The 16,444-nt window shown below is 42.1% G+C and overlaps 1 protein-coding gene across 1 annotated transcript in view; it reads right to left on the bottom strand.

The window, feature by feature from the left end:
• Positions 1 to 4,558, bottom strand: part of ARSJ (arylsulfatase family member J) — a gene marked incomplete at both ends in the record, with an annotated part of 44,223 nt that extends 39,665 nt beyond the window's left edge. Inside the window, one exon of the mRNA XM_080639086.1 lies at positions 4,182 to 4,558. Within this exon, the coding sequence (XP_080495212.1) occupies positions 4,182 to 4,558 (377 nt within the window). The remainder of the gene's footprint in view (positions 1 to 4,181) is intronic.
• Between the last annotated feature and the right edge of the window lie 11,886 nt (positions 4,559 to 16,444).

Below are 16,444 nucleotides of genomic sequence, written 5' to 3'. Positions count from 1 at the left end.
AGAAAACTGGAAGCCTAGCAGAGGAAGTAGGTGTCCACTGCCTGCTTCCACGCCAAAAACATTTATGCCATATTATGTCTACATTCCTTTTTATCAGTAAATCTTTTTTCTCAAATTCCTTTCCTAAATTAAGTATTACTCCAACAAATATAACTCCATTGCATAATACCCTCCAGAGAATAGAGTCAGCTACCTCAACAGATACTCACCTAAGCTTATAGTCTTCTTGTCTCACCAGCTCATAATAATTCTCCTTGGCCACAATCTTTCTTAAAAACTTGGGGAAACTGTCCCCACACTGACTGTTCTTCAATAATTCTTCATTTAAAAAAAAAAAAGATGACTCTTCATGATAATACAAGTCAGCAAACTATCTAAATAATCAACACCACATGCGAACATAAGTCAATCTTCTACTCTCTACCTCATCTCAATCCACTGTCATACATGCACATGAAGAAACCTTTATACACAAAATAGTCTTAGATTTTCTTCATACGTTACATGGCCTGTATTGTTCCATAAATCAAGATATTAACCCATGCTACCAAACTAGTCTATGAGATAATACAAGCAGTGAAAAATCATCAAGTAATTAAACACACAGATAAAACAGCTAACTCGCTAAATGCTTGGCTGGGGAGCTGATAGGTGCAAGCTGAGAATCCTTGTATGTTCTTAACCCTTTTCCTAGTTGGGAGAATTTGAAGATCTTAAGTCTAAGCCACTATTTTTTTTATTTTCTTCTATATAAACTATAATAGCATGAAAAACAGAAATATATTTATTTTCAATTTCTTTCATGGATGAGTTAAAAACTAGCCTTTTAGTTTAGATGTGTTCTGTACCACATCCATGTCTCTCTGTATCTTAAGGACACTCCTGCATGGCTGATGTACACACAGGCAGATTTCTTCTCACCTAATTCAGCATGTGTAATTATTTAGTTTATTGAAGAATGCCTAATACTTCCAAGAAGAAAGCAACAGCAAAAAAAATAGTGTCGCGCAATAGAAGTCATCTGGAGGACTACTCATGTTGACTGATCCTTTGGGAGAGGTGAAAAATAAAAGCCAAATATACCAACAGACTTCTACAATTTATCAGCAGGTCAATCATCTCATGATTACATGCAGGGCACTTGCTCTGCTCAAACCAGCCTTAAGCAACACTTAGGGATTAGCCTCCAAACCCACTGATGATCAGATTTTGACTCCAGCTGTGCAAGCTGATGGAGGAACTGCAGCAGTCCCAGGAGTACCACAAGCTGGAGCCCCTGTCCCTTCTATCATTGCAGTCGTGCAGCTTTGGAGCAGGGGCTGAGCTGCCTCACTTGAGCTGCCTCCTCACCTCCCCATGCTGGCCCCAGCACAGCAACCGGGAGAGCAGAGCAGAGCACATCACATGTGGCACTCGGCCCACTGGCTCACACTTTTCTTCTCTGTTCCCAAGATTCAGCTCAGCTGCAACCCCCCTTTCCACACCCATAAATAAAGCCCAAAATAAAAAGCTGTGGAAGCCAAACTTTACTATTAGCCTGAAAGCAGCTGTTTCTGATGGAGTGAATGGGGGAGGAGGTAATAGGGGGAGAAAGCAAGAAATGAAAGTGTGTGTTTGGCCAAAGCCTCAAGTACAGCCCATGTGAAATCAAACGGAAGTATAAGTGGTCAGAAAGACAGGCTCACCAACAGTTACCCTGTGGTACAGCATGAAGGGGAAAAAAGAGCTAATTCTACTTCTTCCTTCTGGCACGTTCACCTCCAACCTCCTTCCTTGTGCTCATTCACTAACACAGGAGAGCTACCAAAAGGGTCTCTTTACTAACTTAAGCCTTGGAGGGCCTGTCTGGAGACCTGTGAAAAATTTGAAGCCTCAAGTTTAACTTCCACTTGGCTAAGTGCGTCAGTGCTCCCTAATGAGTCCGGTTTACATAAGCCCCTCTGTTTTTCATATATCAATCAGGTAATGTTTGGAACATGTTAAGCGTGGTGAGTCTATTGGGAGGCATGAAGCACCCAGGTGATCCTTCTGTGGACGAGCAGGCTTCTAGCCTTGAACTGACACATCTTGGAATCTGAGAAATAACAGCACTTCTTCTGGCTTAGCAGTTTCTGAGTTCTGCCATTTTAATTAAGGTGCCTCCACTAAGAAAGCATTAAAAGCACTTGTTACTAGCATTTATCTTCAGTCAGAATGTGTAATAGTATTCTCTGAACTTGTCTTGTTAATACGCTACCCAAGCCTATTAACCCCTCACCATTCCCTCCCTTATTTCTTAGTAACATGAGGCAGCTCTTTCTCTCTGCAGCTCCTTCCCTCTGCAGCTCCCTTTCTCCCAAAAGTAGAACATGAAAAAAATGTCCTAAGGGTTTTAGTTAGACCAGCAAACTAAGAAAATAAAAACGAAGAATAGGCAAATTTCTTTTTTTCCTATAAAAGCATCCAAAACCAAAGCAGGCAGATTTCCGCCTGATGAGCCAACAACAAGCAGGGTTCCTCTGAACATGCCTACCTTTTACTATATGTTTCCACACAACCTGCTCATTAATTACCAAAGGATTAAAACAGTTAAACTGAGTTACTGTTATTCCTTACTTTACTTTTATTCTTTTTCTTGCTCAGACAACCCCTGCAGTCTCTCACGAGCTGAAGCAGCACTCTGGTTCCCCTGGAACTGAGTAATCCTGTTCCTCCAGTTGTTGCATGAGTCATTATTGGGTAACATGACATTCCCTTTATGAAGCCCTGTTTCCCAAACCACTGTCCTCAGAAAGCTGGCTGGCTACATGCTACTAGCGAAGGACCTTCCTGCCAACTGCTGCATAGCTTTAAAGACAACCAAGATGCATTAAGCACTATCCTAATACACACTGCCTTTGTAAGCTGCTACTTCAGTTGCACAGGGCCACTATGTTCTGGTGAAGGAGTGAGTAGGTGTCTCAAAATAAGAAATGGTCCATACAAAGGAAAAAGAAGGGAAAAAAAAAAAAAAAATCCGAAAAACTGTGAGGTGAAGCCTTGCTCTGGATAACATGTCAGCTCTCCGTGCAACTCGCTGCGGTCCAGCAATCTGGGAACTAGACTGAGACCAGGAATTATCTCCAACTCTACCATATGGAGATCCAAGACAGGAGGCCAGTTGCTTGTTTTATTTAAGCATGTATTTCCTCTACTAGCAGTATTAACATTGCTGTGTTTCTGTTTATACTTAAGGAGAAAATAAACAAAGTAACTGTTCCCCTCTCATTTTCTTTTGCTCTTTTAAGAGTTCCCTGTTCTTGTCAAAGTGAGTTAAGCTAAACGCAAACAAGGTGGGTTTGTCCCAGAGTAAATGTGTCCACACTTGCAGTTATTTGGGAACCATTCCTACAGCTGAAATACATGTTCCCCCTCCCTCCCCCCCCAATCCTTATTAACCTTCACATGTAAGAAGACCCTTAGGCTGGGTAATTAGTGATTTACTTTACAGACCACAATAAGCCACAATTTACCAGAGAGGGCAAAGCACACACAGTACCAGCCCACTGCTGTTAGCATTTTGGCGAGGCACCTTGTTTAGTAGCTTCAGAGAAAAGTTTTCAATTGTTTGCAAAGCAGCAACCACACCATGACAAGAGCGATGCTGCAGCATGGGGAATCCCGACAATCTGGATTCCTGGCACTCATCCACCTGTGACGCACTGAGGAACCGTCTCATACATTCAGTACAGCCCTCAGAGGAAACTCGCCGCAAGTCAATGCTCATGGGACCTGTGAGCCAACGTGCTGGCTCAAATGAACACATGGGAGGATACATAACTTTTTCAGTTCTCTAATACGGACTCCTCCTGCAAGTCACTCTGAAATGGCATAGAAAATCCAAGCTGATCACTTCCCAGTACTTGCAACACTACTTGACAACTAGCACGTATGTTAGTGAGGCAGTAACTGTAGGACAGTACACTGCAACGGTAGCACACAGTGCTGAATCCTCACCGCCTCACAGAGCATGAACTTTTCTTTCACTACTTCAAACACATTAGAAAGTCCATTTTCCTCGAGGTTTTAAAGCAGATCAAAAAGGCACGGCTCTGCCAATAGAATAAAACAGGGGTGGACCTCGCCAGGTTCAACCCGTGCTCTTTTCAACAGGGACAGTGTTTAAGCTGGTGAGGTGAATGATGAGGTAGCAGTAAACTTACTTTCCAGTGATAAATTGACTTCTGGACGGTGTGCACATCGGCTGAACATAATAGTTCTCCAGTTTAACCCCTTCAGCAGCTAGCTTGTCCAGAGTGGGCGTCCTGATCTCGGATCCGTGGTACCCCACATCTCTGAAGCCCTGATCATCAGCCAGGATGAAAACGATGTGTGGCTGCGAGCTGGGGGAGCTGACCCCCGGCTCCTCGCCCATCCCAGCCCTCGCTGCCCCCGTCCCTCCGGGGCCGAGTCCGAGGCTGTCCCAGGCCAGGTAGCCGTAGGTGAGGATGCTGAGCACTGAGAGCCCGGCCAGCACCCCCACCACCATCATCTTGCCCTTGCAGAGGCAGTGAGGCCAGCTGCACCCACCGCGGGCCATCCACCTTGGCTGCAGCAAGAGCCACACACCACAGAGAAACAATAATAACCATGAAAAGAAAACCAAAACCTCCCACAAACGGAGTCAGATGCCGAGGCGGAGCAGGGGTCCTCAGGGGTCCCGACGGCCAGGGCCAAGAGGAGGAGCTCCGCCGCTCATCCTGGCCACCACCATCTTCAGCAAGTTCAGCAGCTGCCGCCCAGTGCCGGTGCTGGAGCCGGTGCCGGCCTGGTGGGCAGGGCCGCGCCGGGGGTCACAGCATCCTCGGCCCGCCCCGGTCCCGCGCCGGGGCGCCGCTGCCTGCCCGTCCCGCGGCCGGTGACCATGCCCGGGCGAGCCATGGCGCCCCGGCGCACCGCGGTGGCGGAGCGGGACGGGACACGACAAGACGGGACAGGACGGGTCGGGCCCGGACGGACGGGACGTGCCACCTCCCTCCGCCCGCCCCCTCCGGCGCTGCTCGGCCGCTCCCTCCCTTCCGTCTCCTCCCGCCTTCCTCTCCCCTCCCAAAGTTCACCCTGCTGTTCCCGGCACACGGGTTGGCTGCCTGGTGTACCCCTGCCCAACCACCCTGGAAACCCAGCCCCTGCCCGCGCCTTCTTTTCCCTTTCCTCCTTCCCGGTCTTTTCCCACGCTTCCTCCCCGCAGCTCGGCGGCGAGCACCACCCCTCCCGGCCCCCCAGAGCACAAGGCAACCCTTTCCGCCGGTGAGTCCCACGTCTCTTTCCTTCCTGCCCAAAGCTAAGGTGGTCGTCGTCAATCCCCCCGAAATATCTATTGGTTTAAGTGTTTCCGAAATCGACACGAACATCTGGAAGTTATGAATGTACCGGATTTGTTTTCAGCCACAAAACAGTCCCAAATGCCAAACCCTCCATTCTGGTAACGCTGTGGTACATGCGAGGAACGCCCCCTTTCAAAGTACTATCATTGTAAGAAATATCGGTTCAAGTATTAATGTGCTGGAGTTGCAAAATACAACTTGACCCCAACCCTGAATGACACCGAAGCCAGCAAAAACCCATGGTCATGCAGAATTAGGCTAAACAGAAGTAAATGTGCAGGTTTGACCTGTCTGATATGAGTCATCATGACAGAAGCAACTTCAGATTTTATGAAACATTAATTCTTTCAGAACCACCTCCAGAACCCTGTCATGACTGCACCTCAGCAGCTCTTAGGGGCTCGGGCTGATCCCTGCTGGTAGCCAGCCTGGCCAGCAACGCTCCCACAGGAAAGCTTCCATCTCTCCTTTCTTAAGAGCTGATGGATTCTAGCACTGAAAAGTTCAGCATAATCTTGAAAGTTTGCTCTGCTCCCCACAGTTCTGAGTAATATTGCCTGAAACAGCCAATTTTTGGGCTGGGAGGGATGCATTTTTTCACATGGAGCATTTCTTTCCTCTTGCACAGCACGGTATTAACTGGTGCATGGTATTAACTTGTGCACTGCATGGAAACCATATCGTCTGGAGTAGCTTCTCTAATGCAAAGTTCCTCATATCGGCATTAAAGTATCAGAACAGAAAATGCAGCATGACAGCCAACATAATGGTTCCCAGACTTACTGTTTTTCTGCCAGATACGCTTTCACAGTATCACAGACTGGTTTTGGTTGGAAGGGACCTCATCCAATTTCAACTCCCTGTCATGTGCAGGGACACCTTCCACTAGACCAGGTTGCTCCAAGGCCCATTGTGCTACAGTTACAATGCTGTAGCGGGGAGAACATGGAAGTAGAGGGGGGTTTAGTGATTTTAATGTGCTACCCAAGGGCTTGTCCAAACTGGAAATTGAGAATAATTAAATTGCATCTGCATTGTGAAACCTACAAAATTTAAATCCTGAGGTAGAATATTTTCTTCTGACATCGGAGGAACTTTACAGCACATTAACTCAAACTCTTAAAATGCCAAAACAAAACAAGAAAACAAAACCCACCACAAAACTTCAAAACCTTAAGCTGAAGAAACACTTTTAAATTTTTATATACTGAAATTACATTCCCTTTAAAGCATTCTCTATTCAATTTTACTCCTGCTATCCCCCCCACTTTTACAAGACTAAAAGAATGTGTATGGAAACCTAAACCTACAGGTGGTAAAATGCAGATTAGGTTAGCAATGCTATTTTGCCTTTAACCCACCTCTTGCAAAATGGCAAACAAAATATGAAGTCCTTTTAACATAAACTAATAGCACCATGGCCCCAGACAAATGGAAAAGCATCGTACTAAATATCTAATCAAATATATATCTATATATTCTAGTAGTTAAATACAGTTTTCATTATTTGTTTTAAAAATACCAACCACCAGCTACAACTGTACTCTCTACATAACCCATGCATTATGCTATTCACATATCATTATCCATAACTAGCCATATATGATTCTGCTTGTATAATCAGAATATTTCCAACATGTCCAAAATATTCAGAGTGGTAGAACGCTGGCTAAAGAGGTTCATTCCTAAGCAGATGACCAATGGCAGTAAGCAGAACTACAGAATCATCTAAATTTGGAGTTTGGAATTCAGATTATTTGAATGGTAGGAAAAAATATCTATCAGTAGGGAGATGGCACAGCCTCTATGTTCCTACAAACTAGAACTGTTAGCAGACATCAGAACAGAGCCTTCAATTTTCCCACTGCCCCATTAACCACAGTTAACCCTGGTAGTCACCACTCAACTGCAAATGAATACATTGGAGAGCAATCTCTGTTAGACATCTATAAACTTGGCCTTCTGTCTTTGTGGGCCTGCCAAAATTTCCCTTTTTCCTACTTTTGTAAAAACAAAAGTAAGCTTATGTCAGCAAAATATTCCGCTGACCTTCAAGTAAAGAGGCCTTGAAAGATAACATGCTATTAATATTCCACTTAAGAAAGTATTTGTAGACACTTGGGAGTTGCAAGTGAGATTTATACAGCCCATTCAGGATGCTCAGTCAAAGGCACAAAAGAGTTATGAAAGCTGGAGGAAGTGTTTTTCCTTTAGGGGGAAAAAAAACCCAACCAAAAAGCCCCCAGACATGACAGAACCTTCACAGATATTTAAACTTGAGTGCAGCAAATACACTAATTTGCATATATGGTAGTTAAAATTGAATTTATTATACCATTAGAAAAGGACACACTTTTAGTACTTGTTATGCAGGCTCTGTGTGTATGGAGACCATCAAATAACCAAATTATACATGTGTGGAGAGGATAACTTTGGTTGAGGGTAACTTTGGTTGAAGATAACTTTGGTTATCTTCAATCAAGGCAGGGGCTTTTCTCGTCGTTTCAGCTCAGGCTGACATGTAACCTTTCTGTTTCCAAGACACACCTATTTGACATACAAACACAAGCCCAAGATGAAGACAGCATTATAAAGTTAGGCACAGTTGAAAAACTGAAGGACACTGTTCCTTCAAAGCCCATCATGACAGAAAGCACAGAGTCAGTACTAGCAGGGACAGCAAAGCGTTACTCTGGGTGAAGGATCTTCTGTCTAAACCTGGGTTCTGAGGAGTAGGGCTGTTTCTGAGGCATGCTCTGCTCCTATGTCCTCCGTGCTACTACTCCGCTAGCTGCTGGATTGTGTCAGGTTCAGGGAATCCAAAGGGTTTGTTGTGGGTTTTTTGGGGGTGGAGGGGAGGCAGTTTTAAACTGAGACACACCTTGGACAATGCAGATAAAATGCTTTCTGAAAAGGATGGTAACACATGCTCTGTTTTCTTTCTCTGCCCTAACTAGCCCTTTCTTTCAGCTGCCTTAAAAAGAGACTCTCCAGGGATGCATGAGGAGGCTGGCGCACAGCTCCAGCCCCAGCAGTGTGTCCAGTCTGGAAGATGCAATCTCACTCCTTGTGCCACTACACATCCCAAGAGGGAATCACGGTCAGAGTTCAAGAGCAGCAGGAATAATAGCGGTAAATGAGGTCTTGGAGAGACAGCTTGTAGCAAAAAATTGATTCAAGTGCTAAGACTTACAAGATAACATTCTGTTTTTCTAACACTTAGTTCAGTCCTAGAGAGGTATTTCTTGGTAGTGGGGACTACATGTCTCTTCTTACTCTGGAGTCAAAGCTGTCTGTACAAGAAAGGTTGCACTTCAGGATGTGCATTCCAGTGCTCTTCCTGGTTATGCCTGAGGCCAGAAAACTGAGTCTGCTTAAGGAACAGCTTTTTGAACTGTTATTTTTAGCTTAATAGCTACAAGTATAGTAAGAGCAAAACAGTTGTTGGCCTGCACACACAGTCAATATTCTTCATTTTCCAGGAGCTAGAAATGTAACTGGGCATTTTCTTTGACCCCAGTGAACCTCTGCATGCCCCTGTCCTCAGCATACCTTCCTACTGGGAAAGGGAAGAAGCAGGACTTCACTGCATTCTGCTTCCCAGGTGGATGCTGTGCTCTTGCCAGGCACTCATCACTGGAAACAGTGTATTAGAAACAAGAATAAAATCCCTGTGAGTCATGGGACTTAGATCATTGCCTTCACTGGGGGATCTTGCTAATTAATTTACAGATGTGCTGCTTGTGAATTATCAGATTCTGCCCGTGGCTTACTCCCTGGTTTATGATGACATAACCAGAACTAATGGCTGTTAACTTTTTCTATATTTAACACAGATTTTTCTCAATTCCCTGCTGTATTTCATAGGCAAAGGTCCAGATTCTGATCTCAGCTGCCTCCAGTGACATAAATGTGCAGTCATTCAAGTGATGGCAATAAAGTCACTCTGGAAATTTTAGGACTTGACCTTAGAAATACCTCCCATGTCAGTCCCTGCAGTGACTGAAAGGACACAACTTTAGAGCCAGTGGTTACCTCCCAGGAGGACCCTCCGCTTTCCTCCCCATTAGGTAAGTGTCATGATCCCAAATGAAACAGAAAAAGTCTTTAAACGTGTATACACTGGTTCTGTAAAGAGCAACTGGATAATATGCTGCCTAATGCAAAAAAATGCTTAACTATCCTACAAACGCTAAAAATGTTTGGCATTTCAGACCTTAATCAATAAAGGAGGCCTGTGTTTGTAAGTACTGCAGTGCAGCACTTGCATTTTATGATTATGCTTCCTTTCTACCCTCCAAGAGTAATCCCAAACTGAGAACCAAGTATTTATCATATAACATAAATCAACACAATTAGGTGTCTCAAAGGCATCCATTCCCACTTCAGGGAATTACATAAAAATATTGAGTAGGGGAAACACAGCAAAATGAAAATGGCCCTGTTGGAGTAGAATAATAATTGTCTGGCCAGCATCCTGTCTCCTGGCAGTGATTACAAATATATGCCCAGAGAAAAATAAGAATGAGAATTACATGACACTTTTCCAGATATTCCCCAGCCTCCAACAGTTTTAGCTAAAGAAATTTCATCAGATGTATATGTTTTCTAATGATTATGAAGACAGGCTAAGAAAGTTTGGGCTGTTCAGCCTGGAGAAGAAAAGGCTACATGGAGACCTCATAGCAGCCTTCCAGTATCTGAAGGGGGCCTATAAGGATGCTGGTGAGGGACTCTTTGTTAGGGACTGTAGTGATAGGACAAGGGGTAATGGGTTAAAACTTAAACAGGGGAAGTTTAGATTGGATATAAGGAAGAAGTTCTTTACTGTAAGGGTGGTGAGGCACTGGAATGGGTTGCCCAAGGAAGCTGAGAATGCTCCATCCCTGGCGGTGTTCAAGGCCAGGTTGGACAGAGCCTTGAGTGGCATGGTTTAGTGTGAGGTGTCCCTGCCCATGGCAGGGGGGTTGGAACTGGATGATCTTAAGGTCCTTTCCAACCCTAACTATTCCGTGATTCTATGATAATGTGCTTCCTTAGGAAAAGGACGCATTTTACTAGCAGATGCCAGGGAAAGTCCTTACTGAACAAAGGTTCAAACAGTTCTCAGTGGCATTAGAGATCATATAACTCCTCCGAACATGAAGTGGCTATGGCACTACATGGTAGTTAGATTTACCTATCATTTATGAAGCAGAGGAGCTGCATTTGCTTCATTTATGCACTTAAACATCTTTTCAAAGCTAGGGCTTATCAGTTGTAACGGCAGAATAGAATTTACTGCCCCATGGATGAGGATGAAACAATTTCTTTTGCATGGGACTTAAAGTGAGGAAGCTTTACAGACCCCATTTGATGGTCTGTCACAGCCATGTCTGTGCTTGGCCATGGATCCACATCTCTGACACTCTCCTCAACATGCATAAGTACACAGAAACCATACCTGGACAGAGATCCTTTGCATTACCATGAGTATAAGCACTACTGGTGGGCTTCTGTTGCAACACTAGTGCCCACAGTTAAGGCCACCCTTAACCTTAGATACAAATGGAGACAAAATGTCCTTTGATTTATTTTCTTTTAAAATGCTACAGTCTGGATGTTAGCAAATAAGGGGCATGGACATTTTTCTGGCATTACTCAGTTTCCGAAGAGCCAAATAATCTGAATAGGTTACAGTGCACATGCAGAGGCTGTCGTAGCCATTGGCATGTTACTGCTCGAAAGCTCCGGAATGCTATTGTTAAAATCAGTTTCTCAGAAAGCAGCCATAATCTCCAGCATGGTTTCCTTGCCACAAACACTACAGAGGAAACAGTCTCATTTCTTTCTAGATCACAGGGTTTTACAATTGTCTTAATATTAGTGCAGTTAAAACAGGCCAGAGCAAGAGAACTGGGGAAGGCATGATCTTAGATTGCAATGTAAATCTAGAAAGTTTAAACAGGATGGACCTTTTCAGAGCAACTGAAGTTTTACAGTGGAAGAGAAATCTTTCTTGTTGTAAAGAAGAAAACTTTTCTGGTTTATGAGGGATAATACCATAGCCTGCTGATGGAGTTTTTCCAACCGCCTGTCCAACACAAAACTACTTTTTTCGGGTTTTTTGCAGACAACAGTAAAGCTGAAAATGCTTTAAAAGTACATTAAAGTACTTTAAATTTTTTTAAATTTAAATACTTTTTAAGTACAGCTGTAGCAAAATATAATTCTAAGTATTGCTTTTGGCCTTCCAAAGTATTTGAATTCAAGGTTATGGGTGCACAGCTGAAAGAAAGCTGTCGCTTTCCAATGTGAGATTTAAGGGGAAGGATGGTTTTAACTTGGAATGGTGCATGATCTTCAGAAGGAAGAATACTAGTGAAGTGCTTGTAAGGCTCAGGATGTTTTAAATAGTTGTTAAATACTAGAAATGGCATTTGGATGACTCACTGCTGTACCAAATACAAGTGTCAGGTCCTGCATAAGAACTTTACGGGATGTAATGTCAGGGATTACTTTGGTAATAACTTTTAATTATACCTTAACAATGATTAGCAGTTAAATCAAAATGAATTTTCAGAAGGTCCTGTAGCTTAACCAGCTGGGCCTGACCAAAAGGGAAACTACAACATAATTATAACAAGCACACACATATATGTTTGTATACACTTAAAGTGCTCCCTATGGTCGCTGTCCTGTATTCACCTGGGGGGCACTGGGAAAGATTTTTCACAGATATGTCTATCATAGTCTTCATTCTTTGTTCCCATAATCTAACACTGCACTTCTGCCAGTTGTCCTCCTTAGTTCTTTTAGAAATACATCAAATAATAGTTTCATCCTTTCAGATATATTTAAAAATGGCAACCAATATTCTGGCACAACCTACATCCACCTTTATATTTACAGTTTTGTCCTGCCCCAGAATGTTTTAGCAGTTGCTAAATTTTGTAGATTCTTTGGAATCTTTGTAGATTCTTTGGTTGTGCAAGGGCTGGATCTCCTCTACATGGCTGTCAATAATATTTGACAGAATTGACGACATTCCTTCCCTCTTTGACAAGTCAGTCGTTCAATTCAGAATGGCTGACTGGTCAAAAAGATTCCCAGAGAGGCATGCACAAATGGAACAATAATGGTTCTCAGTACCTTTGCTTAAGAGAAGGAACACAGTGTAGCTGGTGTTGCTGCAGCCTGGGAAGGCAAATTATGGTGTGGCTGGTGTTGGTGCAGCCTAAAAAGGCAAATGATGGCCAGAATGTGACAAATCACTGGCTGCAATGTTTTAGCAAAACTAGAGCAGTTGTTGAACAGTATTTCACAGATACAGCTTTTAAAGTTTCACAAGTGATGCAATATGGCAGGATTGCTCAGCTGAATTCTGATATTCAAGCTTATAAACAAATTTATAAATAGAAAACTCTTGGACATCTGTAACAGACTGGACAGATTGGACAAGTAGACTTAAAGATAAATGTGAACATGTTTGAGATCTATTTCTCTTATGCCTTTACAACTCCTGCTATCCCTACATCATTATCTTCTTGGTGCCCTACTGCCCCCCCAAAGAGCATTTCTAATCAAGATTTCATTGATTATAATCATGCTGCATCACACAAACACTCAAGTGCCTCACTTTGTAGTATACAGACTGTTTAAAACATAGGAGTTGAGTTTATTTGCGTTTTGTTCCTTGATTCTAAGCTGGTACTGGAAAACACATGGACTAACAGAAAATAGTAAACAGCAGACAAAAGCATAAGCACTTCCGTATGTTTGCATTTACTTTGTGCTAAGAGAACATACAGCCAGCAAGTAATACCTGCACGGACTTTAAAGTATGCCATTTTCAACAGCTTAAAGCAATAACTCTTTTTTTCTTAGACTTGTACTCTCACAACCATCATTCTTCACACCAGTCTAAAATCACCTATTCCATAATAATGACGGAAGTGTTCACAAACAGTGTAGATGAGGCCCTCAGTGACCTGGTTTAGTGGTGGCCTTGGCAGTGCTGGGGTAATGGTTGGACTTGATGATCTTAAAGGTGTTTTCCAACCCAGGAGATTCTATGATTCTAAGATGAATTTTTATTTTATCTAAATGGAAGATTAATCAAGAAATTCTCAGGAAGTATGCTAAAAAAGCATGACAGAAGTTACTGGCCTTTTGCTCCCAGGATGTATTACTCACATGAACTATACTTGACCAAGTGCTTCTTTTCATCCACTTCCAATTCTTTCAACAGAGTCAAAACAAGAAGAGGAAATAAAACGCCAAACACCTTTTTTGCTCTTGGCAGCAGTGTTTCAGAGTGGGATTCACATGGATTAGCACGACAGTATTCAAACTCATTAACATCTTGCAGTCCTTCACCCTATTATCCTTTGAATACACAAGATTGATGGTGAGCCACAGTGATCTGTGCAACAAGAACATCTATTCTGCATTTTGACCATCAGTTAAGCGTAAAAAGGTTGGAGGTTAAAAACAATAGGAAATTACTCACTGCGACTTTTCTGACTTTTCTCTAAGCTGAGAGTGAATGATGCAGTGGAGTTGCATGAAAAGCTTAAATTTCTTGCCACTTATCCCTTTTCTTCAAGGGTAGGTGGGGCAATCACCTCACCACACTCTTGAAAGCCACTGAATGAAATTAAGATAGATGGAATGAACAGAACAATTGCTGTTGGTTTCTGAGATTTTGTTTGCTTATTTCAGCATCAAACTGCTGACATCACTAACTATAAATTTAGAGAGGAAAGCCAGTAGAGAAGACACAAAGAGATTGTAGGTTTGACAGGAAAATGGTCTTTGCTTCACTCAGGAAAAAGAGAAGAAAACCCAACAACAGACCCCTCAAACACCCAGTCTTTCCCTCCTTGCCCCCCAAAAAAACCAGACCCACCCCAACAACTTACTCCCTCAATGCTGACTAGGCTACTTAGTTCAGCTGGTTTCTAGTTGTGAATTATTAACTGCTAGAATGTCATTAATGTAGAAGAGCATTGGTAATAGATGATAAATGATAGGTGTCACCTATGTATTTCAGTAATTGGAGCTATTCACCAACCAAACAACAGGACTAAACTCAGAAGCAGAACTGACTAATCACATCAGATCAATGCTAACTGTGTTCCCTCTGTATGTTTTGTGAAAAACAATAAAGCTCCATCTGTCATACTCCTTATCTACCTAGAGTTGGAAACAACCCCCTCTTGTCTAAGAAACGGGTTCCTTCCAGCAACCAGCACTTTGGGGATTTCCTGGGTTAAAAGTTGTGTCACAATCATTAATTGAAATGGAAATTATATAGTTTTATATTAAACCTGTTCAGATTTTTAATCTTACAGCCACCATTGGTGTAAGCGTTACAATTTGGCTAATACACTGTGAGAAATAGTGCCTTCTATTTATTTTAAACCCACTACCTGCTGGATTGCTGTGTGTCCCTTTTTTTTGTACTGCTTGACAGAATGAATGACAGTTCAGTATACATCTTCCCCATAAGATTCAGGACTTTATGAATAACCAGGATATTCTTACAGTTCTTAAGAGAAGATGACTGAAAAGATCAAGTCTAATCTCTCCTCACACAGAAATTGTTCCATATTCTAATTAAGTGGTAAAAAAATATATTAAAAAAAGAAATTCATTTCAGAACACATATCCCCTTATTACATAGCTAATATGTATACATATTATTAATTCTTGTTTATTTGACAGCACAGGAGAACTAGTACATTCTAGCAACACTATTCTGCTTTGTGCAACCATTTACCTAGAAGAACTTTCATTTGTTTGTTTTTTTGTGTTTTTTTTTACTCTGAGTGAGTTTAATAGTGAGGTCATCAAAGCTGCCCTTAGTGCAGACAGTAAGAATTACATTTTTTTATAGATTCTAAAGCTGTAAGAGCCCACTGTAATCACTTATGCAGCTCATGCAATACAGACTTACAGAACTTCCCTGAATTTATGCTCTTGCGAACAACTGAGCAAATATTTTAGAAATAAATCCAGACCTCATTTAAAAGTGTCCATCACAGGCTTGATGCCCTATTCCAGTTATTAATCAGTATCACTCAAACTTCTGCATTTCACATCTAGTCTGAATTTGATATTGTCCAGTTCATGAGGCAACTACTTGTACTATTCCTCACTCATCCATAAACTCTCTGCTTACACACACAACCACAACACACATTAAGAGGCATGACATGATAGAAGAGAAAAAGAATCCACAAGGCTTTTTAGGAAAAATAAATATCTTTGATATTTAAATAAAATAGCACTTCATGAAAGTTTAGTAAATTATATTAGCATGCGTGAACACAGTATATTTCAAAATAAGTGTTGTTTATTATTAATATGAAAATGTGTGTTGCTCTGTGGAGGGAATTTCCTCCATATTCCCATTTTTATGAATTGAGCTCTACCATTCTCTAGAAAGCTGTTTAGTAGAAATGACCCTTCATCGATCCACAGCAATGCTGTAGCTGGGATAGTAGCAAAGCCATCAGAAGCCTTTCTTGTAGAACTGTTGAAACACTGTGTTCCAGACCAAAACTGGAGATCCAGTCTGCACCAAACCTGTAACTGTCTCTTTTCATCTTGTTCCTGGCACACTTGCCTGACTTGGTCACCACTTGTAGCATTTGAACTGTCACTCTAAGTGACATTTAACCATTTTTACATTTATTCAGAGCCAAATCTGGAAACCTTCTTAAAAAAACCCCTTGCAACACTAAGATCACTTATAGTATTCAGGAGAACTGCCCTATTTTTTGTGTCATAGAGCATCAGGTAAAGGGATAACTAATTTTGCAGAAAATAAGTGTTGCTTAGTAACCAAAAGGTAATGAAGAAAAAGAATGCATTTATCAAAATCATACTGCAAAAGTTAGCCAAAGTGAAATTCAGTGTAACGCTGTATCACACAGAAATTTAAAATCTGTAGATATCAGCGTGTTGCTAACACCAGGACAAGAAAAAAAATTATGATTAAGTTCAATTAGTAATCAAAATGCATAAAATGTGACCTCTTGTTTTCTACAGAGGGCAATAAGTTCCAGCCGAAATGCTGAGTAAGAGCATGTCATGCAAATGAAAGTCTCAAGGAA

This window comes from Psittacula echo (assembly GCF_963264785.1).
Source record: "Psittacula echo genome assembly, chromosome: 1".
NCBI classification, from domain to species: domain Eukaryota; kingdom Metazoa; phylum Chordata; class Aves; order Psittaciformes; family Psittacidae; genus Psittacula; species Psittacula echo.
The sequence above is the reverse complement of the archived record's forward strand: the minus strand, read 5'-3'. Positions and strand labels throughout refer to the sequence as shown.